The following is a 25,641-nucleotide window of genomic DNA, read 5'->3' on the forward strand; positions in this document are numbered from 1 at the left end:
AATCTATTTTACACCGCCTCGACGTCTGCCCTCCCTCTCAAGTCTCCATTATATCTGCAACACTTCTGCAAATCTCGCCACCTCTCAGAAACAGAAAAAGCATCAGGTTGATGCTGCTTATCTCTACATGTCATGAGGCCATTATTGAGCCTCGTATTTGCACTTATTACATACGAGCCTTTAATCATGGGTCTAATGGTTTCTGATTCAAATCATGATTTGTTTCTCTAAGGATCAAACCGAGACGAACACGACCTGGAAGATGCTGAGCAATTATACTTCCTGAATGTAATGTAGACTTCATATAGACGTTCATAGTGTGTCTCCTCTCATTGTTAAATTTACTTTAATGTGTGCCTCTTGGTGGAAAAATGTACAGGAGAGCTAAGAATGACATGCTAGTCAAAACAAATGGTCATAATTCACACCCTAACTAACCATCAAAGTAATTAAAACGTCAGCTCAGAAAGATAATGACAAAATATCTGTTTGCACAGCATGCCTCGTCTTTTGTCTCTAGAAACAACTTATGTTGGCGGAACACCAAACGACTTGTAAAGCAATGTTGGAGTCAAAGATACATTTCCTGAGTAATTTCATGAGAGCTTTGCGAGAGTTAGGGCGCACTCCTTTGGTCTCAGCTGTCCGGTGTAAGGTGGTGATAAAACTCAGTCCAAGCTGTTTTAAGACGGTCTCTCTTTCTCTTCTCGACAGATACAGAACATGCTTCACCAGCAGCAAACAGGAAACAGAAAAGTAGTAAACATGGACGCTATGTGAAGGAACGTGCTGTTCTCCTGGGCTGTTGAAAAGCAGGAGAAACTAACCGGTGGAGTTGTGGAGAGAGCAAGAACGCCTCTTTGACGCGTCGTCCTCTCTGTACCTCCGTAGAGTGAAGGGGGACAGAAATTGCTGCGGCCCACGAGATCCCGTTGAGCATGCATCCCGGTGGCATCCCCGGATTATACCGGGAATACAAACTCAATCATTATTTTCTGGATTTCGAGGGCTGCAGTTATTCCCGTCCACACTTTTTCCCTCTCCGTTCTATGGAGGTACAAAGAGGAGGACACGTCAAAGAGACGTTCTCCACAACTCCACCAGTTTCTCCTGCTCAAAAGTATACATTTTCACCAAGTGCATGGTGGGAATCTAGTTGTAGTCTTACAATTAGTGACCAGGAAAGATCCTCAATCTGTGACTAAAACTCTGAAGTCTTCTCGTGTAAGGAAGTCACACAAACACATCAACACCCCTGTTTACCATTGTTTGGTGATATGACAGGATTTTGTGAGAAATCTTCTCTCAGTGCATTCGTTCAGCACTTGTTTCATCAGTGGATCACACAGATTTAATGACTGTTACTTCATACTGCTCATGAACAAAGCCGAACTGGCCCGAGCTTCAGATACTCACCCGAACAGGGAAATTACATTTGCCCTTTCGTACGGCCTCCTCGTCAGCCTGCCACTGATACGGTCTGCTGGCCTCTGGCAAGCAGGTGCCTTTCTTCCTCCTCAGGCTCTGACGAAGCTTGTTCATCTCCGGGGTCACGTGCTCCCTGGTGCTGCGTGGACACAGAGAGGGACGTCTGCTCAGTTTGGTTTTCTTTAAAGCAACATGTTAGATCTGCACATTTCTCCACAGACTCAAAACACAGGAAAAAAAAAAAACACACACCGACTGACTCCCCTCCTGCAGAAACTACAAGGGGCATTCATTCAGCACTTGTTTCATCAAACAAATGGGCAAATTAAACCCTAATTAGAAGCAACAATGTGAAACCATAATGTGAAGAAATGCCACTCTAGAGCTTTGTGCAGACACTATAGAGGATTATGAGTGAAGGGGTGGATTTCATTGATTAGCTCAAGCTCATAATGCTGTAATCATCCCTAACAAGGCAGTGAGTATATAAGCGTCACAAACACTTCCCGCCATGATACTCCATTGATTCCCTGTTCAGAAACAAGCTGTACAAATCACACAGGTGGAATGCTAATTAACACAGTACTGCACATATATTAAAAATATCACATTTATGCAATGTACAACTCTTGCTTTCATCTCTTAAAGAAACATAAAAAATGCTGAGCGCATGCTGAGGCACACACACGCGTGCACACACACACACACAAGCCTATCTGCGCTGCTTAATTAGACCATTCAGCCCGCTGGCCTGTTTAGCGATGCTAATTTCCCGGCATAATGAAACATGAAGCCATCAAAACATGACCTGCTTAAAAACGATAATTACTGTTTTCATTCCTCTGCAGTCACATCCCCCCCCCCCCCCCCTCAACAGAAGACCTGGACTGCTATAAAAACATCTCTCCCAGTGTGCATCCTCTGACACTGAATCAGGACTGAATAAACACCTCCTGAAGTTTTCATTTGACTGCACGGTTCATCAACGACCTGTTTTTACCGGGTTCAATCCACCCAAGCCAGTCTCTCTTCTCTCTTTCCCTGGCTTGCTACACACTGACTAGACCAATGTTTTTCAACACGGGGGGGTCACCAGGGCGGGCTAGGGAGGTCCCAGAAACTTGGACGAAAGAGTTGAAGAAATGGAACATACACATAGAAATCAAATTACAACATAACTTGTGAAAATTACTTGAAAATGTTTTTGAGATATTAATCACTGCATCACTGCATGCTCTTGTACTTTTGATTGATGTAAAGTCAGAAATAAAAAAAAAAGATATTGAAGTACTAGCCAGCCAATCACAGGGCTGACATTTAGAGACAGACAACCAGACACACTCACATTCACACCTACGGGCAATTTAGAGTCAGCAGTTAACCCAACGAGCATGTCTTTGGACTGTGGGAGGAAGATGGAGTACATGGAGAGAACCCACACATGCACGGGGAGAACATACAAACTCCACACAGAGAGGCTCCTGTCAGACAGGGATTTGAACCAGGAACCTCCTCGCTGTGAGGTGACTGCGCTAACCACTGCACCAACTTGCTAAATGTTAACATAAATAAGGAAATATATTTAGAAGTTTAAAGTCAGATTTTTTATAGTTCCCATCTTAATCTTAATGTACAGGAAGCGGGAAGACATTTTAGAAATCCTGCATGAGAAAGTTCTGTGCAAGAGGGTAATGCTCCTTTGCATGGCAAATTTTAGTGAACCCCGGCACCAGACGATTATTAGGCCCGATTTTAAAAATAAGTTCAAACCGTCCTCATGTCTGTGGTCTGCAACGTTTTTAAAATCTGTTCAAATTCACCTTGGCTGTGTCCAGACTAAGTTGATAAGAGACACACCAGCAGGCTTTAGCTTCAGCACACTCCTGGCAAATACAAGAAAAAATCAAGAGCAAAGCACTGCAAATAAAAACAGCAACATTTCAGAGGGACAATAGAACTATTTATCTCTGTCCCCAGCTGTTTCTATTCCCCAATATCTCTGGGGCTTGGCGGAGTAAAAGAAAACAAAGCTGTATAATTTCCTTACCATCTGGTTGCCCCACGAATCACCATCCTGGGTTTAACAAGTTTGTTTAAACACACAAGTATCACACTGAAAATATGAAATGTTAGTGTAAAGGCAGTGAAGGGCCTCTTTACTCTGCTACACTGGCCAGGGTTTATAAGCAAGTATATATACCCGGACAGACATCACTTCTCATAATCACTGCTGTGTTCCTGGTGATGGCTGCCAAAGGCTGGTGTGCTGGAAATGCCAGTAAGTAGATGTTCTCGTATGTCTGACACACACACACACTGTTGGGCCTCTGTGTGTGTAATGCATATTATTCAAATGCAGCAGATCAGGTGGCTTTACTCATTTCTGGCATGTGTGTCATGCAGCCTCTGCCAAGTGCAGGGCAGGCACACACAAACAAAAACACACGAGTCCCTCTGCAGCTCGACGCACAAATATATCCCGGCTGGTGCCAGGCATTTCTGGGCAAAGTGCCAGCTGAAGGGCACCTGGGTGTGACGTGAGTGTGTGTGTGTGTGTGAAATATAGTCGATGCATAATGCAACACATGTGGGGATAGGTCGGGTAGGGTGGGGGGACAGATAGGGAAATCTGGGAATACAGCATGCCCTGTAACTGCCCTCATATGGTTTGGGACAGCAGAGGAGGAGGAGTTAGAGAAAAGGACTGGTAACTGATTCCAAGCCACAGGGGACGGGGGACACAGAAATGAAATGATGGGAACCGAGGGGCACAGGCTCTCGGACTAACGACAAAATCAGTAACGAGGTAAGAACACATGAAGCTATCCCGCTGGTCACGTTTCAGTCATCCAGTTCTGTGAAAAAGGAGACATGTGAGCGGTCGATAGCAGCATGAGAGGCCAAAAAGAGAAGAGAAAGAAAGCAAAAAGAAAAAAGAACAGAAACGTTTAGTGTTTGTCGGAGGTCTCAGGAGGAACGCCATGACGCTAAGAGACAGTGCCATGATGGCGGATGAGCAACAGATGCTATGATGACAGTTGTTGCCTCTATATTGATACCACTTGTCATTGGAAGTATTCACAGTGGAAAAGAACAAACTGGCAAGCAGAAAACAAAACGATGGTGCTTCACAACATGCAAGCAGGATATTAACCCAATCACCTACGCGCTCACTCTGGCTGTTTTTTTGCTGAATATTTCCTGCTGCTTGCGTTCATACATCGACTCAACCTGACTTCATGCAGACATTTTACTATGAGGCTGGCAGGAAAAGCTGGTGAAAAACCCAGCTCAACCATGGTTCAGGTGTTTTGTGCAGGAGGATCTAAGACTATGAGCTGAGTCAGGCTTCAGTGAAGAGAAGCTGTAGGTCACTTCTCTTGCTGAGCAGCACGGCATGAAATGAGCAGAAATAGAAGGTAGAAGGACTCTTTTAATAGAGAGACACATTAGGGTGGAGACATTACCCAGCATGCAGCATGCATAGCTGTGATCTCACCCCACAACAAAACAACATCTGCATGAGAGAGAAGGACGACAAGCGGCAGACAGACGGGGTGGGCGGGCAGGCAGACGAGGATGAAAAACATCAAAAATAAATCTATAAATCAATGGCACAAATGAAGTCCCGCTCTCCTCATAAACCCACGCAAGACTCTTGAGCACTTCAGCGTAGACTACACAAACAAGAGGCTTGCTGCCAAAAGCCCACAGATTTGTTCCCCATCCAGGGTTCCAGTTAGCATCCATCTGGAACGTATTGCTTCAGAGGAGATGGCAGGAGACACGTCTTACGATCATTCAAAGTCATGTCGTCTCAACCCGAGTTAACCCCCCAATCTCCTCTGCTCCATTCCCAAATTCTTCTTCTTCTTCTTCTTCTTCTTCTTCTTCGCTGGTGCTACACTCAAAGTCTCTACTTTGCAACAACGGACACAAAAATGAGCCTGAAACGTCTGCTGCTGGAGGAAATGGGTTTAGCAGGGATGAATTTAGCAAGAAAAAAATCGCCTACGCATACAGATGCATAAAATGTGGAGGGAAATTGTGTCAACTTTTTAAGTAGGAATTTTAACTGTTAGTAGGTCGGGACATTTGTGTGTTTTTCTCTTTTTTTAATATCAGCCTGTCACCTCTCTCAGTCTGTGTTAAGACTGCATGAACTCATGTGTGTCCAGCTGTGTTTAGTGATTGCCAGCAGAAAGACTGATTGATATCTTTGGCGCTCTCCTTCTCTTTCCCACACACACACACCGATGTACATAAACACATAGACACACCCACACCCACACACACACTACACACATAGTGATCCTTTTGGTCCAGATGTTCTGTGTACGACAGCCGCTCAGAATTTTTTGGCAAAACGGCTTGCACTGCACTCCACCCTCACACTTCTTCTCCACCCAGATGCTCTGAATACACACCTCATATGAGGAGGAGGAGGAGGAGGAGGAGGAGGAGGAAGAGGGGGGTGGCTAAATACACACACACACACACACACACACACACACACACACACAGTGAGTCATTGCCACCTCACATTACGGTAAGCCATATGCTCTTGAAGCTCCAGAGAGACAAGGAGGGGATGGCGAGGGGAGTGTGTGTTTTAGTATGTGTGTGTGTGTGTGTGTGTGTGTGTGTGTGTGTGTGTGTGTGTGTGTGTGTGTGTGTGTGTGTGTGCAGGGGATTGTATGGGCTTAGTCATCACCGAGCTGACCACTTAACATGGACACCATGTACCTCGGTGTTTCCTTCTCTCTGTTCGCTGGAGTTGGAGCTGTGAGTTGTCGGTTGTGGAGCCGAGGAGCTGCTGTGTTTTTAATCCAAAACGTTTCGGATGATTCAGAGTGAATTCAAAGTGGGAGTTAAAGCATCGACTGCTTGATATAACGCAAAGCTATCACTGTTCGGTTTCAGGCATTTAAAAAAAAAAAAACCTACGCACCTGACAAGCATGAGAACCGCAGTGATTTATTTTTACCCTTATTTTTGTTTTTTCAAAACCTTTCGAGCATAACAACATCTTCTCCCCACAGTGATTGGATTTCAGTCCTCTTTTCTTCTAGCATGATCTGTTTTATTGTCCTCATAAGCACCACAAATATAAAGGCTGAAATAAACCCACTTAAGACTATAAAGGCAGCATAGCACCCAATGTAAGAAATAAAATAAAAGGATTCTTCAAAAACGAGAAACACGTAAGTGAACAAATCCAAAATGTTTTATTTATTCATTAAAGACAGCACACTTTTTCCTTGCTTCCCGTCGTTCATGTGCTTCCACATCCTTAAGACAGGTATAAAAACATGCCTCACAACAGAAAACACCTTTGCACATCCATTTCATAAGGCAGGTGTGTAGAGCAATGTGTCCATCAACAACTTAAAGGTAAACTCCTGCACACTGTCTCTAACTTACAAACATTTATCGTAAGGCAAATAAACGCCATTCACAAATATAAGAATTTCCGGTCGTTCCTGCACTTCAACTTCCTTAATACAGGTGTATAAATCGCCTCATAAATATAGGAATTCATTTGAATGATTGAAACGTTATGGACCGATTAGTGCGTTGTGGTTACAACACTTGTGGAAACAAGTAAAAATCTCGTCATAAAAAACAAAAGGCCTCATCAACATGTGATCAACACATCAAAACAGACAAAGACGTGTTTCATAACTGCAGGATTAATAAATAATGTATTAACCACTAAGTGACCGGCTAAGTCGTAGATCTGTTAACGCCTTATGGCAGTTTCCGACGACTGCAGACTACCTGTGCAGGCGCCAAGTGACGCATCATCAACAAAACAAAGGTTGGCGGTGGCGGCAGTGAACGCGTCTTACTTCTGAAATGATAAACAAACTGAGGTTCTTTTTGTCTTGTTTTTCAGTTTTCATGTGAACTGCAGGATGACGACCCTCGCCCACCAGTCCAACCATCGCTCCCTTGTCCTAGTGACACCAGTCAGAGGTGAGGACGTGTTTCATATTTGCGAACACTCTCGTCCCCTGTTGCTGGAACTGAAGCCGTATCTGCAACGCCATGTTTGCATTTAATGCTAAGCCTGCCATAATCCACAGTGGTCTCATTGTTCTCAGATTTCAAAGTTGCCGCGGTTGAGGGATGAGGCTCATAACCGGGAAACTCGAGTCCATGTAAACGCACTCAGTGATGACTCATCATTGCTCTCACAGTCAACAGTTATGTTAGATAATAGAGTTATATTTAAAAACACATTTAGACTCGGGAGCATTATGCTGACACACAGGAAACTGACCCAGTTTCAGGCCCGTGCAGATTTCAACTGACACCGAGCGACCTGGATAGAGACACGGGCGCTCTTACTTTCATCCGAAAATCCCTCTGCCCCTAAATCTCACACTACAAGTGACAGGTGGTCAGTGTGTGTGTGTGTGTGTGTGTGTGTGTGTGTGTGCGTGTGCGTGCGTGCGTGTGTGTGTGTGTGTGTGTGTGCATGAGAGAGAGAGATTGAAACACAAAGGGGAGTGTGGTGCAGCGGGGATAAACCAGGGCACTCGTGTTTTGACTGGAGCCTGACCCAGGACGGAGCGCCCTTAATTCATTGCAGTAGTTAATACTGCTAGATGCACGTACGTCTGCTGGAACCAACAGTCTAAAATGTATTTGAACATCGTCACCATCGAAGCGCTCTTACACGTCACATTCACCCACTGATGGTAGAGGCTGCTATGTAAAGAATCGGTCAGTACTCATTAATCCCATTCATACACATTCACACGCAGCAGCGAGAGCCACTTGGGGTTAAGTGTCTTGCCCAAGGACACGTCGTACACGTGGCTGCAGGAGCCGGGCATCGAACCTCCGACCTTCTGATGTGGAGACGACCGACTATACCAGCTGAGGCACAAGCGCCCCTGCTGCAAGTTAGTTGATGGATGTTGATGGAGTGCTAATTTAGTTATTTGTTATATTTGTTATGTTGAGATGTGCGACCTTGTTGAAAAATGCCACCATAGCACAAAACGATAGCAGAGGCTATATCCTTTTGCACACTGAATATTACATTACTGTCACTTTATTGTGAGCGGACAGCGGGATTCATTAATTCACTCACTCCATATGCATCGAGTGTCTTGAGCAAGTTTTTTTAAACTACTCGCTAAATGTACACTTTAAGGAAACAGGAAGCATGTTTGTATACTCCATCATAAAACCTTAGAGGAGGCATTTCTCCTCGACCGAATAATGCTCCCTGTACTGCACAGAGCGGCATGGCAGCACCAATCTCTTTGGGTAGCACTTTCCAATAGAACACCGACCTCCGTACTGAATGCACAAAGACTGGAACTACTTCTATTAATTCAATTTGAAAACCACAGTATCTCTAACATCTAGAAAGCCATGACAACCCAGTTAGAAAGCTGGTTATCTTCAATATTCCTCCGTCAAATTAACTGCTAGAAAAAAAACAGATATATCTTCCAGTTCCATCAAGAAGTCATTTCTAAATGAATTGAGGGAACAGAGCTGCAGAAAACAGTTAGCACAAGCCTCATCTGTGACCAATGTGAAACGCATAACGCCCTCGGGTGCTGCAGCTACAGTGAGCAAACATAAAGAAGTGAAAGCCTCGCTCGCTGCAGCACATACAGAGCAGTCTGAAGCCGTATGCAGTGCGGAGTGTAGGTGGTTTGTAAAGCATACTTTCTGTAAGTGAGGAGGCAAACACAGCCGGTTGTTTTTTTGTGTTGAGATCAGGAGTGTGTCGAGTGACTGATGGGCAGTGACAGCTGAAGCAGAGCCGTGTGTTTAACCATCAGCCTGGCACCCACTGTGACTATTGTCTCTGTCAATCTCTCTCTTCCTGTCACAGTCTTTCTCCTTCTAACACACACACACAAACACACACACACACACCAGGCCTATACCTACTCTTTAAGAAGCGGCCTGTGAATCCACATACTGTGTAATGGAAATTAGGAATCATCTACTCGTGTGCACACATCCAGCCAAAAATGCACATACAGGTGCAGGACAAAAAAAAAGTACTGACTGCAGAAAGCAGAGAGAAAAGACTGTTTGTCTCCTGCCACATTTGCCAGAGGAAGGTGTTGCAGATTAAAATGTTGCTGAATAAAACTGCCATCGGGAGCTGACCAGTCTGCGGACCTTTTCTCTTTTTTTCTGCCGTTTTTTTCTGCAGAGCTCATTCTGTGCGGCGCTGCAGCTCTCAACATTTCTCAAAGCAGTGAATAAAATGAAACACTGGCATGTCCTTGATTCTTTTTTTCCCAGGTACTGCAGGATGAATTATTCACAGAGTCAACTGTATTTGCTCGCGTTGACAGTTTCCAGTGCTGAGTGTAAGGTTATTTATTCAATGTAACAGAAAGAAAACAGGGAGACACTCACTGTTTTATATATATTGTTATCACCTACAAAGACCTCCATAACCTCGCTCCCTTCTAGTACCTGTCTGACCTCCTCCACCCGCACTCTCAGGTCTGCTGACATAAACTTCTTGTCCCCCGCCTGCAGGACCAACCATCCTTCCTGGGGGGGGATAGGGCCTTCTCCATTGCCGCTCCCACCCTCTGGATCTCACTCCCAAAAAAATCAGTTGCCCCCCTAACTCTCCTCCTTCAAGAAACCCCTAAAAGCTGATCTCTTTTACATCACCTACAACCACTAACAATCTCTGTTCTCGTTCCTTCTTCTCTTGGACTATTTCTTCTTTGTTTTGTTTTGTTTTGTTTTGTTGTTGTTCTTTGTTAAGCGTCTGAGTATTCAGAAAAGCGTCAAGTGGCTTGCTTTAACTCACATTTAATGAGGAATTATATCGTTCATTTTGTGTTTTTTGTTCCACAGTCTGTGAAGATGTGTCATCAAGAAAGATAAAAAGTTAAATGAATGAAGAGGAGGATGAGCCCGAGTGTCCCACTGTCAGAACGGTGAACGCCAATTACCTCAACACTGACGGGTAGACACACAAACACATCCTGTCCTTCCTCTGACCCTCTAATGCAATATGATCTTTCAGGGGGTGGGGGTCGGCGCTTCATGGGTAAAGAATGGGGAGCTGTCTCAATATAATTATAGGTGGGTGGTCTTCTTGCATAATGAGACTGAATGGCCTCTGTGACTCAGTGTGGGAATGTGTTGCACTATTACAGTAACAGGGGAACGGAGGAGCTGCAGAGAAATGTCACAGCCTGACGATCCTGGATGGATTCTGACACTCAGAACTCTTCTGCATCCAGTGATTAGGTCAAAGAGGGAAAGGGGGGGGGGGTGGTAAATGCACAAACACTGACAGTGGTCCTCGTGTTTTATCGAATAACCAAGAAAAATAAGCGTTTTGAGGAAAGTATACAGACTGTATCTCAGAAGTTGGTGGGGAAGTGTGTGCAAACTGCATCCTTTCGAATGGCCAGCAGGGGGAGACTCTCTTGGCGACGACAAGAAATCCGACTGCATTAAACCGTCAGGAAAATGAGCCAACTTCTCAGGTGATTCATCTGCACGCTAAACACTTTTGTGCAGAGACAACTCTGTTTACTGTTTGGCAAATACGTATATAATAAGTACAATGTTCAACTAGGAGGCAGGCTAACACACGAGCAAGGCCGCTCACAACGGGGCAGAAAGGGGAAAGCTTTCAGGGGCCCAGGCACATGGGGGCCCCCTTAGGGTGTGGTACATTTAAGCAATCATAACAAATGTTTTTAAGCTTAAATAATCAGCATTACCTATAAACACAACAAAGACACACGTTTTATTCATTGTTGCCTGTTTCTAAATGTGAATCCCCCTTTCTTAAAAGGGTAGGAACACAAAGTTTTATGGACATTAAAGCTGTGGGTGAGCCCATTGAAAGTAATGTCAGGCTGTGCCAGGTGCAAAGTCAAGCTGCCAGAATAGAAAGGCGGCATTTGACCCCGAAAGTAGCTTGTTAGCAAATGTTTTTAAAGTAAGCTCTAAAAGCTGATCAGAGCTAGGCAGAGGAGGTGAATGTGAGCCAGGAGGCTAACGCTAATGCTACTGATCCAACAGGTGTGTAATGATATTATTTAATGACACCTGTGGAGGGCCCATTCACTTGACCTTTCAGGAGGCCAGCCATTTCTGTAGACGGGCCTGCACATTAGCAATCTGCAAGAAGTTTCTAATTTTGTTTCAAAATAAAAGCAGGTTTGTATCCAAACAGGAAGTTAAGTACCCTTAGCTTAAGACATTACAAAGTTAAGATATACGATGGAATTTTATAATCGTGATTAACTTCTGAAAAGCAGCTGACATGTAGTCGTTTGACAGCTCATAGTTCATTCTCTTCCTGCCTCGCTCATTTAAGACACAAATTGAGTTAAAGGGACGGCGAGCGGGCCGGCAACGCTGGGAGTCTGAGAAAACATCCTGCAATTAAAATGATCTGCTTCCCAGTCTTTTCTGCAAATAGGGTTTAGCTGAGAAATTTCAAGTGATTGTATAAGCTTCACAGAGAGGGAGAGAGAGAGAGAGAGAGAGAGAGAGAGAGTGTGAAGCCTAGGAGACATGTGTGGAAGCTGCGAGAGTCCCATGTGTGTATTCACACGCACACACACACACACACACACACACACACACCAACACACACGCACAGACTGCTTCCACACCTATTATCCTTTTTCCTCCCTGCTTGTCATGGTGCTGTGTCACTGCCCCTCCCTGTCTCTGTTTAAATTCACACCCACCAAAGTTAAGCCTTGAGAGCATTGTGTGTTAGAGTGTGTGTGTGTGTGTGTGTGTGTGTGTAGGAGAGAGACAGAGAGAGGGCAACCTTCTTCCTCTCTCTTTTTGTATGAAATCTACTCTTCTTCTTCACTCTGCACATTATTGCATTGCTGCACAAAAAGTCTCTGCACGCTTGATTGTGCTTGTACAGGTGTGTGTGTGCTCTTGTGTGTGTGTGTGTGTGTGTGCGCATATTGGTTCCAAGACTCAAATGAAAAGAGAGAAAACAGATTAACATAACAATCCCCCTGTGCCCTTGGAACAGCAGGCAGAGAGGGCACCTACCGTAATAGCTTTATGTGTGTTTGTGATTTTATGTGCACCTGTGTATGCGTTCATTTATGAATGGCGTGCTCCTGCATTCATGACAAGGCGTTATGTCTGCATGCATGTCCCTGTGTATCCGTATCTATGATGGGAAACAGGCGTGTGTGTGTTTGTGTGTGTGTGTGTGTGTGTGGAAGTTAATCCAAACACGGTGCAGCCATGCATGAAGTAGAGCAGTCTAGTCGATATGCTCCACTATCGCTGCGCTGCGTTCACACTTTGTATTCCTTCCTATCAGTCTAGACCAGTGTTACAGGCCTGCTTATCATCTGTACTACATGTCTGATACGACAGAGGAGAGTGTTATACAAAGCCTCCTCTCGGGTCAAAGATGAGACCCACAAACCAGGAACATTATATATACAACTATTATCATTCTAACAATGCTGGAAAACTCCATATTTCCACTAACTGACACTTCCTGCTTTAGATGAAAGTTTATTCTGGACAATGGGAGTTTACTTTAAGGACTTAAGAATCCAAACTTGATATCAAAATGCACTTCACTCACACATGTTCCTGAACTAAAGACCCTATTGTTGCCGCTGTAATTTCTCAAAGTGTTGTCAACCCCACCCTCGTGTTTGCATTGTGCTGATTTTACGTCAGCCTCTTGGGTTCAGAGAAGAGCGCCAAGTGATCTGGCGTGGCTCTGCAGCTGAACTTGGAATTTGTGTCTCTCTTAAACATTGATGCATTGTTGAAAAAATTCACATTGTGCAAGTTTCCTTCCCCTCTTTTTAAGACTTATTGAGCCTGTTTTGTTATGCTCCTTTCTCTCTTCAAGACGCTCAAGTTATACATTTTCGCTGAAGGTGATGATAAAAGAGCAAAGCTGATAATTAATATCTTCTCTACTTGATTTTTTCCTCGCACGCACTCACTTCCCTGATCCCATTTTACACCCTTCCCTCTCAAACTTTCTCTCTTTCACACCTCCCTCCTCTCATCCTCTCCCTCCTGTTGAGTCTCCGTCCTGCTGATCTTCGTTTGTCCTCGTTTCACTCACCACACAGGTCTCTGTCGTCTGCAGTTTTCTCACTCTTTCCCTTGCTCTCTCTCTCTCTCTCTCGCTTTTTTTTTTGCAGCACACATGAGAGCTGTCCTATTCATTATATAATCATGAGGGCAGAGAAAGAATAGAGTGGAAGAAAAAGAGAGGAAGTGTTACATTTGGGAGAAACTGTGAGTAAACCGCGCTCCCATCAGCCTGTTAGCATTAGCAGGCTTAAAAACACAAATCTAATCTATAGAGGGATGTATGAAAGATGTGGAAGGGCACAAAAATGAACAAAAGCACAGAAATGCATGCACTTGCGTCATACCAGAGCAGAAAAATGTTGGGTGTTTGAATCAATCTAGCAGGTTTAATCTCTTCCATATGCGCATGGGGGCTAATGCATCTGCTTAGGCTATTAGCTGCTATGAGCCCTGTGGATACAGGCTGGACTAGACCTATTATCAGTTTGGCAGCGACTGAACATTACCACTGTAGCCAAAAGCAAACAACAACAACAGCCACAACAAACCAGAGCTATCAGCAGCAAGTAAAATCACAGATTTCTCGCAGACCTCAACAGAGCCTGCAGATTTACGCCTGTTTAAAAAAAAAAGGGTCAACTTTACGAGCAGAAAAAAAAAAAGAGGCTAAGCTGAGAAAAATGGCCAAAGGTGTTGAATGCGATGATAACAGTTGACCCAGTTTGAAACCACAATACACCCAGGTGCACAGTCACACACAGAAATGCACGAGAACAGATAAATGTATGTGTAGATTCAAAAAGCACCTGCAAGAACAACGCAGTGCACACCTCCTACTCTGTATTTCACTCACCTGAGTTCGATGGCCTCCCCCATCTCGCCACAAGAACTCATCTCACACAGAAAGGTCAGCAGATGAGAGGAGATGCAGAGATGACAAGCTGAGAGGAAGTAGTCCCTCGGACTAGCGGCCACAGCATTAACAACAGCACAAGAAAAGAATCAGGAGGAGGAGAGGAGCGAGAGAGAGCATGTGATGATATTACGTTCAGAGTGAGGGACGGAGAGGAGAGGGAGCGCAGAGCGAGGAAGAGAACCACACCTCTTCTTAAGGGATTAACTCAGAAAAAAAAAAAGAAAAGAAGCCGGTGACATTCACAAACGCACACACAGTGATGCACCCAAACACAGTTAAACTGACCACAAGCCAGCATGGACGAGCGTCTGGTATGCGGATACACACAAACAAATATGGTGCACGCACGCACATACCCTCACAGCTGCTCTAAAAATAAAGACAAATCAATGTTTGATGCTCCAAATCCTGGGAGTGAGGGACGGAGGGAGTGGGAGGATAGAAAGAGAGAGAGAGAGAGAGAGAGTCAAGGGGAAGAAAAAAGGGGAGGGGTGATTAAGCGAGCCATGGCTGGTGGTGACACAGTTTTCTTTACTCTCCATCTGCTATGGGCGCACTGGTCAAGAGTGCATTGGGGGAGAGGGCAAGAACTGGGGCTGGAACCCGGGGACAGGCGCCACAGCTGGAAATAGGGACCGGGGCCAAGGCCGGCGGATCCGTTTAAATGGAACTCGGCCTGGTAGTATGTTTCCACGGGGGTGTGACTGGACAGGAGGGAGAGCGCGGCTTCCCGGTATTGGATGCCGAAGGGTAGGCCGCAGAAATGAATCAGGCCATGTTCCCGACAGATGAGGAAGGAGTGCTTCGCTGTGTGTTCAAGCTGAAGGAACAAACCAAAATCAGCTCCAGCTCCTGGCTGTAAGAGCATTGCAGGGCTTCGGTTTGCACAGGTTTTTTGGCTGCGGATTTTAAAGCTATAGGAAATATTTGTTGGTGCTGTGGTGAAGTGAGGATTGCCTTCCAGCGTTGTCATAATACTCAGGATCACTGTAAGACAGCAGAGCCAGCGGGACTACATTCAAAGTCATGCACAGGGAGTAGGACTTTTTTTTACAACCATTCACAGCCCAGATGGAGGAAGGGCTTTTCCAAAAGTCAGTTCAAAAGATTCATTAACAGCGTCCTTAGCTCGGTGTTCAGATCAGAAGCCGCCAGTAACAGGATTCAGACTTTTTTAAGCTAACTCAGAGCTGTGATTGAGTAGAAAGAACCGTGTCTGCGGCGTGTTTGAGATACTATAACCCAGTGTAGTGTTTTGTGTTAATGCTCTCCGTCTTCTCACACATAGCTTCCATGATGCCAGTTTATCCCCTAAGCTGTTTAACCTGCCACACTAAGAGCCAGAGATCAACAATGTGTAGGAGCGAGAGGGATCACGGCGTCCTTGTTATGTGCTAACTTTGTCCCACGTGTCGGTCACAGGCTTAGCGTCCCGGGTATAAGCAGCCAACTGGCATCATTCATTCAACACCATTCCTCTTAATGTGCATTGACAGAGGTGACAGGCCTAACTATGACTCTGATTAACTTAAAGCTCCTGTGAGGAGTTTTCTGGCTGGTTAGGGAACAGATTGAAATTAATATTGAAGCCTTTTTACGACCACCAAAATCAAACGTGACCATCAGCTTAAATAGCGAGCAGTTCTATACTGTGAGTGTGGATGTCTGAAGCTGCTGCCGGAGAGTGAGTGTCAAACGATGTGTTTGAGGGCCTCTGTCGCCCATTTTAGAGCCAAAACCAAAGCAGTTCAGCGCTTCCAGTGCTCAGCAGCGCCCAGTGGAAATAAGTTCAACTGTTGGAACACTGCCACACTCATCAATGTCACTTCCCCCTCATCGACCAATCAGAATCAAGAAGGGGCTTCTGATATCAGCTTTGTCAACAACAATGGCCAAGAAGAAACTCATCTGACTCGTCCTTTTGAGGGAACACATTTTAGATCTGGAGCTGATGATAATGTCAGGAAAAGTTTCTTGCATATTTTCTTGGTGATATCATCATCATCATCATCATCAACCTTTATTTAAGTTCTCGAAGAGATCATTGAGGGCGACCCTCATTTACAATGATGCCGAGAAAACATGCATAAATGATAAACAACGAGAAATGAGATAAAGCTACTACAGAAAATAAAATCAATAAAAGAGCAATAAGAACAATAAAATATATCTACTAAAATAATTTAAAAGCTTGAAATGACTACAATGATAAGTCAGTAATTAAAATCAAATAAAACAGTTACAGTCAGGTATTGGGCGGTTAAAAATAATATTTATAAAGTGTCCATAAGGGATAAAAGTGCTCAAATTCAGGTCCTGTTCCAGGAGTTTGCAGCACTAACACTATAAGCATATGTCTTTGGGGCAGAAGTAGTTCAGGGAACCGGAGGTGCCAGGGCACTTCTCCAGCTAAAGGAAAGAAAGAAAAGAAAGAGCCAAGTCATCTAAAAAAGACAAAAAGGTCACTATCAAGGGAAGAAGACGTCAACAGGCCCAAACTGCATGCCGCCCAGCAGACTTTTTGCGTCTGTAGAGTTGTCCAAATGTACAAAAAAGATAAATATATGTATAAGCCTTTGGAGCTAAGACAAACATGTACACAATCAGGTTCATCCCAAACTCATGTACATTAGCAGGGAACATTTTAGGCTACAGATCAACCCTGAGAGTGCAAAGTGACCGGACATGTGAACATTAACGGCACTGTGTCGTCTCAGTTTGATGGAAAGCTCGGGGGACACACATGAAGGGGACGCACGAGGACGTCTACGATTCTGTCGACACAATATTTTCAGACAACTGGGTGGATTTTTATTGTTGAAAGTAGACAGCAACTAAGATAAACATAAAACCCAGCTTCACCTTGAGGTGTAAATTCTGATAATCATTTTGCGTATCTGAAGTGAATCAAATTTCCTTTAAGCGGATAGTCAACAACTTTTAGTGTTTTTTAACAGCTTTAGCCTTTTCTGTTCTTGTGTTGCAAGTTCAAGATGATACAAAGTCGACTTAAGATAGAACTGCTGACATCGAGCTTCTCTTTAAATTCACCATTTGTTTATTATCACGTCAACGTTTTGTGTTCATTGTTAACATGTCCTCCTCCTCTTTTCCTTTGGTACTCCTCCTCAGAGCGAGCTGCGCGGGAGGGTGAGAAAGAAAAGGAATCTAAAATTAGTGACGAGAGGAGAAGACAAAGCCACAGGAGAAGACAAAGCCACAGGAGAAGACGAAGCGGCTTCAATTTGAAACTCCTAAGAGTCCTAATGTGATCTCTATAGGGCTGCACATTAGTAGAATAGCTGCACGGCTCTCCTGTGGATGTGCTTGTGTGTGCAGGTATCTCATGTCCATGCATATTCATCAGCGTGGTGGTGTGTATCCATCTACTTGGCAGACGTTGCCATAAGCCTTTAAAGCCTGCTGTAAAGTTATAAAACATGATCTCACACACCAGGTGGTAGCAGACAGACATGCCTCCTGATCACATTAAATAAACCCTCTGGCTCGTGTCTCAACTGAGCTTTTCCACCCGCTGGAGACAAAACAGAGAAACCTAATCGTGTGTGTTCCATGTGTGTGTGTGATCAGTGTGTGTGTGCCTGTCGGCGAACATGTTAATCTGAAACTCTGCGGTCTTACAACCAGCATGCCTCAGTGACTCCACAACAGCCTTATTACTTTAACCAACACTTTCTGAGTGTAAATTATGCTCCCTACATCTCATGCACAACCAAAGTTAATTATAAGTGGGTTTACAAAATATCAATTATCCAAATCTGTGTGCTAATAAGCAAACACACAATGCACCAGTGACCAGCATGGACCAAAGCACACATTTTAAAACAGTAACAAGCCTTAACCTACTTCCTGTAGCCTCTCTGGGAGCTGTAACAGCAACGTGATAAGTTATAGGCAATATGAGTATTTAATGAATTCAGTGGAATTTTTTCTTAGGGCCACTTTGCCTTCCAGTTTCTGTTTCTTTATTTCAACAAACAGTATTCAGACTATTCACTTAAAAATCAGACCAGTTAATGTTTCTATTCATGAAGCGTTTTGAATTTAGTTTGAAAGGAATCTAGTGTTCGGCTAACTTTGAGTGCAAGCCATAGAGTGTGTAAAAAAAATGGATGACAAGATAGCTCCCTTAATGTGAAGCCAAGACGTCCGGTGCTCCCCCTTCTGGCTGGCTGCAGTAAAAGTCATAAGATAAGCCTCGCCTCCTCCATGTTAAAGGAGAAATATGTAACTCTAACACCTAGTGTTTAAAATGGGTACTGCTGTCTAAATTCTAAACATTGTAGAGAGCTGTCTCCCCCCGCCCCCTCCTCTCTAGAGTCGATGCTCACACAGGTTGCCATGTGGTGGACACTGAAGCTTCAGTGTTTATCCAGCTCTGCATCGGTCTGTAAACCTTTCTGTGTTCTAACCTCTCTCCATTTTTCAAAATCATCTCCAATATTGATCCTAGTTTGAGCACGTTTCTGCTCGTGGAGCTTATTAGAAACATGCAGAGGCTTTTTAGGTCGGGTACAATCACTTCTATCTGAACCACTTCTCTTGCCCGCTTCCATCGCTGCAACACCTGTTGGTTTGACCTGATAACTGCTCTCATATCTGACAAACCGAGGGGCGCCTGACTTTCCAATTTCCAATAACTCCACACTCACTTTTTTAATTTATGGATCAGCCAATCAGCGCTGTCAAAGAATCCCCTGAAATCACAACTTTTATTTTCTTTTGCCACGCTCGGTGAAGCTGCACTCAGATGGACACGCTGTCGAATAGGGAGGTGTGGCAGCTAAATCCACTGCCTTATCTTGACAGACTGCGTATCGATTTTTGCCTCTGGTCAATACCACTCTCCTTAACTTCTTCTGACTCTTCCCTCATCCGTCTTTCCTCTCTCCATCGTCATATACCTCCATTATCCCCGACTTTGCTTTCTCAAAACCTGTAGTTACAGACAAAGCCTCATTGACCTGATGGAGGTGTGTGTGACTGTGTGTCTTTAAGAGACTTTGGACACACACACACACACACACACACACACACAAAGCCTAAGTGTGTGTGTGTGTGTGTATGTGTGTGACATGTAGGCCTAAGTCAGGTGTTTGGGACAACTCGGCAGCAGCTTGACTTCAGACCTCACATCCTAACTCCACATCTCTCCTCCTTCCCAATCAACATCCAAGCTCCGACACGCCTTGATGGGCATGCACACACGCGTGGACCCTGTGAAAACCTCGCTGCTGCGTGGCAGCTGGGTCCCATGGCAACCAATGGTATGTTTTTTTTGTGGGCTAATGGAGAGAGAGGAAGGCTAGAGGCAGAAGGAGATGGGGGGGGGGGGGGGGACTGGTGGATATTTGGGAGAAAAACAGCAACAAAAATAGAAGAGAGGAAGGCAGAGGAAGTAGCATGAATACACAAACCCACACACACACACACATCTCTTTCACTGGGCTGAGATCAGATGAGAGCCAGGAGAGAGAGACAGACAGTAACAACATTGTGGGTGAAAGAAGACCCCCCTCCGCGCTGATCACAGAGAGATCTTCCCGGTGAGGAGGTTTTTTCAGAAAACTGAAAATTTCCCAAATTTTTCAGGGTGAGCTGCATGTGTGAACTTTTGTTCCCTAGATTTCCAACTTTGCATGGACGCATTCTTTGCAATTTAAATTAAATTTGGGGATTACAATGAAAAGTGGTGCGAGTTTGAAGTGATGAATATCTAATGATGACGATGATGCAATAACAATCAATAATATTGACCTGTTTTCAATGAGCTGTTTTATGGATTATAATCTGATGTATGACAGGACAACGTTTAGCAGATCCCAGAGGTACTTGGATTTTATTATCAATTTAAATCACACATAACTGGTTTATGGCCTTCAGCCTTGTAATTTCTAAAAGTTGAACTCCCTTATTATTCCCTACGTCCCCCGTCTGTATGGTACCACATCTTTGCATCAGTATTAGTGTGTAGTTTTCTATTTCAGGGACAGACTATGTTCAAGGAAGTAGAGAGAGAAGGAGAGGCCATGGTTGCCTGTGTAACAGCACCCCTGCTGGATAGTAGGAGTAACACACCCTCACAGCACTGAGCCAGACGCTTGTGTGCTTTTTGTGACTGTGATATTATCCAGGTCACTTTGCATGACCTGCACCTCTGACCTCCTGTCAGGTCCGTCCAGACGGAGAGACTTTTTCTCTCTATGTTTTTGCTGACACATAACTCGAATGTGTGCACTGAATGCAGAACACACAGCTGTCTCCCTGCGCGCACACACACACACACACACACACCATGTCAAATCACCTTTTCTGCAGATTTCTGGGGTTCACTCCAAATACAAAGCAGGCATACATAATGCATGTTTATGCATGTAAAGCAACTAGATACAAGAGCAGAAATCAATAACACTTTTAAAAGCTTTTAACATCCTCGCTCCGTGTCTGACTGCCCGTCTGAGGAGCTCCGGTTTGTCTTTGCATTCCTAAACAGGAAACATTTGAAAGACGACAAAGTGATTATATGTTCTGTATTTAAAATGCAGATCTGTTGAAATTAAATATGCGATTAAATGAATTATTGCTTACTTCAGATAGCCGTTTGAATTAATAAATAACCGCTTTTGCATCTTTTTCCGAATCTTCTTTGGTCATACTACAATCTCTGCTCTGCATCTACGTATTTATTATCCATCTGTCTGTCAATCTATCTATGTCCATGTGAGATGCACCATCTGTCTGCCTGCCCTCATATCTGTGAGTCTTGCAGAGTTTCCGTGTCACAAGGAAGCTGTCACCTACTTTTAGCCCGCCACTTTCCCACTAAATCGTCCTCATGGCAACATCTGGTGACACAACAAAGATAATTTCTGCGTTGCAGAGTTGTTTTCATCTCTGCAGCACAGAGCGAATAAAATGTTCTGAAAACTGCAAAGAGACATGAGAAGAAAAACTTACAGTCAATCTGTGTCATCACTGCGCTGGTAAACAACGATGCCACTGACCAGGTTTACAGCGCTTTGGGGAGTTTGGGGTGTTGTGTTGTGGAGCTGCAAGACTTCATGACCTTCACGGGGGGGGGGGGGGGGGGGGGGGGGACTCTTATCGAGCGGCACTAAAAGCTTCAGCTTGTCAGGCAGAAGCACAGACAGAGGAAATTGGTTCAGAAATTCAGGCAGACGCACGGTGTGCCGGCGCTGCAGCACACTGCTCATGAAGGTTTCTGGAGGCCCTTAAATCTAAAAACATTTGGAGTCTCATAATAACATCTAATAACCATCCATCCACCTGTTATAGGGCTTTCACACTTGGACAAAACTCCTGAAAACTTGAGCTGTATGTGCGAACACAAACAGCCGAATTTATCACTCTGACTTTACCTGGAGTTTCTGCTGCCACCCCCCGAATGTGACCGCAGAGAGTGTATGCATGAGACCGGTTCAATCTCCATGCACACAACAAAACTGCTTCTTCATGTTTATGTCCACCAGTATGCGCTTCTCTACTCTTTAGTTCATATTGTGAATGTGTCGCTCTACACATGACATTGATATAAAGGCAAAAATTCTCATAATGGCGTCGTTTAGGGGACTGTTTCTTTGTCTGCCACTTCCGGGTGAGCTGCATGTGTGAACACACAGACTCATTTTTTTTTACCTTCTTCTCCCTTTAAGTCCCCTGGTAAAATTTCAATAAGAAGTCAGGGTGAGCCGATGTGAGAAGGCAACGAGAACATTCACTGTGGACAAGTAGGAGGGTGTGATGATGTATATTTCATGTGAACGTGGCGACCATTGTGGAGACAGCTTTTCTGGATGTACGTTCTTCCTCGTTCTTTCGTTCTTTACGATTACTTTGATAGGAAGGCAAAAACTGCCATCATAGCAAAAAAGCAACTCAGGCAGATTTGAGGGGTCGGGCTGTCAGAACTTTTCTCGACATGTTCAGGACTGCATGAGAGTGGCTTAATTCAAGAGGATTCAGGAAAGAAAAACTGTATGGATGATAAACTCAGGAATAAAAGAATCAAAGAAAGAAAACAGAAACAAGAAATCAACAGAGACAGTGAGGTAAATACATCCCACAGCAACATCCAGAAACTCTGCCATGTTGCACCTCCAGAAGGACAGCAGTGGAGAAGAGTAAACAGTGGTGCGGTGAAGACCCTCAGAGAGTCCGGGTCACCTAAGGCCAGAGAGCGAGAAAGAGAGACAGCGGAGGGACAAGTGGACTGGTGTTTAGGCCTGTTGCTAGAAAACAGGCTGTCAACAATGGTCACTTTGACATCCCGAGGAGAGGAAACAGAACATTCTTGTAGTCTCAAAGATAGGAGCTTTACATCTTATAACTCTAACAACACACACACACACCACTTGAAAGCAAAACAAAACCCCGTCAAAAGCACAGGGAAGCCAACCTCAATAGGCTTCATGCCCCCCCCCCCCGAAAAGCGTGGCGGGACAAAGGCGACGGATTCTTTCAGAAACCGAGAAGTGTGCGTGTGTGTGTGTCTGTTTGTGTGTCTATGTGCAGTCACTACAGATTACAGACAAACACCACAGATGGCCAGCGCGTCTCGTCTTTTCACCGCCACCACCGCCGAGAATAATGGGCAGCGGTGGCCCCTCCTCCTCCGCTGCCTTTCTCCTTTGACAGCACGTGTGTCCGTCAAATGGAAGCGTGTGTCTGGGACAATGGCAGCGAGACAAAGAGCCCGCCTACCCCCCACCAGGAGGCTGAATAGGGGGGCACGTGGGCCTTGTCATCGAGGGAACAATAGCTCTAGGGGAGAGGGGGAGAGAGAGGGTGTGGCATCCGTGCACCCAGGCTGCACCTCACTGGGTTGGTGAGCAGCAGACTGGGTGGCCTGAGTTCAAATTTGAACTTGTAGGGTTGGATTAGGAGGAAAAATAAAACGCAGCAAAGACAGGAAGCAATTTACAGATAAAGATTTTTTTCAGAAAAGAGTCTCTGTGCGTCTGTGGATGCTCACAAAATGTCATCTTAGTTCTGTTAATGTCATAAAAAGGAAGTAGATGCTTTATTTAGTTGCATGTTTCAGCTCACATACCACCATATTTCATATTTTCACAGAGTTTCAGGACAGTCTGTCGCTGGAATCTTCCTGAGTTGATTATTATTACCACCTATCCCTCACAGAGCGACGTTTCGCCGGTCAGACAGAGAGGATCTCAGGAGGCAAGACATGACATCAAAGAAACACGGAAATCCAAGATGGCAGACAAGGCGACAGAGTCTGACACTTTGACAGTTTTTGCCGTTATGTCAATATGTGAAATGAAGATGTATTAACAGTGCCAACTGGAAAAGAGCAAACTGGCCAGGTGCAGCTTCATCCTGTGCACAAAGACCACACCGGTTGCATTACATCAACGTTATGTCTGTGATGTTTCATGAGTGTTTCCTGCTGCGTTCACACATCGGCTCACCAAGATTTCACGTGGAAACTTTAGGGGGCTGGCAGGAAACCGTCCATGCAGATTCAGGGTGAAAAATATGCCCTGCAGATCATCCTAAAAGACTTTGTGCATGTGTAAAAACAACAACTGTGAGTGTTTGCTTCAAACCCGCACAAGAATCTGATGTGCTGTGGACTGAACACACCTGAGGGGACCTTTCCGTTTACTTCAAGTTAAAGTGTGTTTTGGTTCTTCTGTTGGAACTCTGGCTCCAGATGACATCAGCATGCAGTGCAATATGTTTATGACAGAAGGTGTTTTGGTTTTGAGATGCTTGAGACATGGCGTCCATCTTTACGGTCAATGGTATGAATGTGTTATACCTTTAATTTGCTACGTTCACTGTCTTAGGGCACATATTTTTACAGAATAACATGTTTTTTGCTTTCAGATTTGTGTAATTTGTCTCTTCATTATGTCTTGTACTGTAAGCCCACATGTCTCCATTTCAGAGTCTGACACTTCAACAAAAGCGTTTCAGTTCTACTTTTTCATCAGTTTCCACATAGCTGACGCGTATTTAAAGAATCAGCTGCCCAGCTCAAGGTTATTTCAAGTTTTGGACAGTTACATTTCATAAAAAGAAACTGATGACTGAAAGGAAAACTTTCAGAAGGGGTGTTAAATATTCACACTGTGACTTCCCCTCACAGTATAACTGATGCTCTTTACAAGGCATTCACCAGAAGAAACTAAGTCCGCCCCTGAAGGGCCAAGACCCAGCTGGTGGATTTACTCCAGCCTCAGGCGTGTGCTAGCTGGTCCAACAGAGTCCTAACACATCCATCGGCACTCCTGAGACACCTTTGATGTGACTTATTGGATTACTGACTCGCCTGGGTTAAATCTCTGCTGGTAATGTGCATGTGTGCACAGTCAGGTGCATGCACACTTGTTTGTAAATGCAAAGGGGATTTTTCTTGTTTTTATCCTTGGGGGTCAAAGTGCACAGTGGCAGGGAGGAGAGCAGAAAGCTTGGAACAGCTGGGCTGAGTCTGCAGGGGGGGGGGGGGACAGGGCCGAGGGAGAGCTGAAAGGGGGGAAGGGGGGGGGTAATACAGGCGGGCAGGCAGGCTGCTGACGGACCCTTTTGAGGCAGCAGCTGGTTGGATTGGGGGTCTCACCAGCTGTGCCTTCGCTGACCTCTCCCCACACTTCTCAACCTCCTCTCCAAACTCAACATCCCCTCCCCCCATCCCCCCCGAATGTAGCCAGCAATGCACACATGTAGAAACCTCGCACAACCATCTGCGAGTAGGAGGAGAGTTGTCTCTGCGATTGCTCCATCACAGCGTTGAGACACACTGGGTTTAAAAACACGGCACCACGCCCCGAACAAATCCCCCAGAGAGAGATGGAACTATTCTTAACCCGACATCTTCCAACAAGCCTCCTCTGACGCCGCAAACCCAGAGACGGCTTCCCTGGATAGATCACTACGGTTCAAAGCCTGTGACTCATACATCATTGTGACACGAACAAGAGAATCAAAATAACCTGCAACAGAGGAGGAAAAGAAGGCGGAAAGAGGCTTATTTTTACCTGACATCTTGTGACATCTTCTAGGGATTTAATAGTTATGCTTTAATAAGCAAATTTCAGTTCACTTTATGTTGTCTCATAAGATCAATGAATACAGATTTTGTGTCAGTTAACTAAAGTTCATTCCTTTTATAATAAATTATTTATACTCATTTCAATGGCAAATTACAACGATTCAGTGGCAAG

General features: G+C 44.7%; 1 protein-coding gene across 2 annotated transcripts in view; it reads right to left on the bottom strand.

Moving 5' to 3' along the window:
- Window positions 1-25,641, bottom strand: part of numbl (NUMB like endocytic adaptor protein) — a 52,973-nt gene that overhangs the window by 13,229 nt on the left and 14,103 nt on the right. Inside the window, exons 1-2 of one of the 2 annotated variants that reach the window (XM_061045626.1) lie at window positions 14,351-14,753; window positions 1,417-1,567 (exon numbers count right to left, since the gene is read on the bottom strand). In XM_061045626.1, coding sequence (XP_060901609.1) covers window positions 1,417-1,567; window positions 14,351-14,391 — 192 coding nt within the window. In that variant the 5' untranslated portion in view covers window positions 14,392-14,753. Of the gene's footprint in view, window positions 1-1,416; window positions 1,568-14,350; window positions 14,754-25,641 lie in introns of those variants that run through there. The other variant, XM_061045628.1, reaches the window with a different exon arrangement.

The sequence above is a fragment of the Labrus mixtus genome, chromosome 9, assembly GCF_963584025.1.
Source record: "Labrus mixtus chromosome 9, fLabMix1.1, whole genome shotgun sequence".
Classification (NCBI taxonomy): Eukaryota; Metazoa; Chordata; class Actinopteri; order Labriformes; family Labridae; genus Labrus; species Labrus mixtus.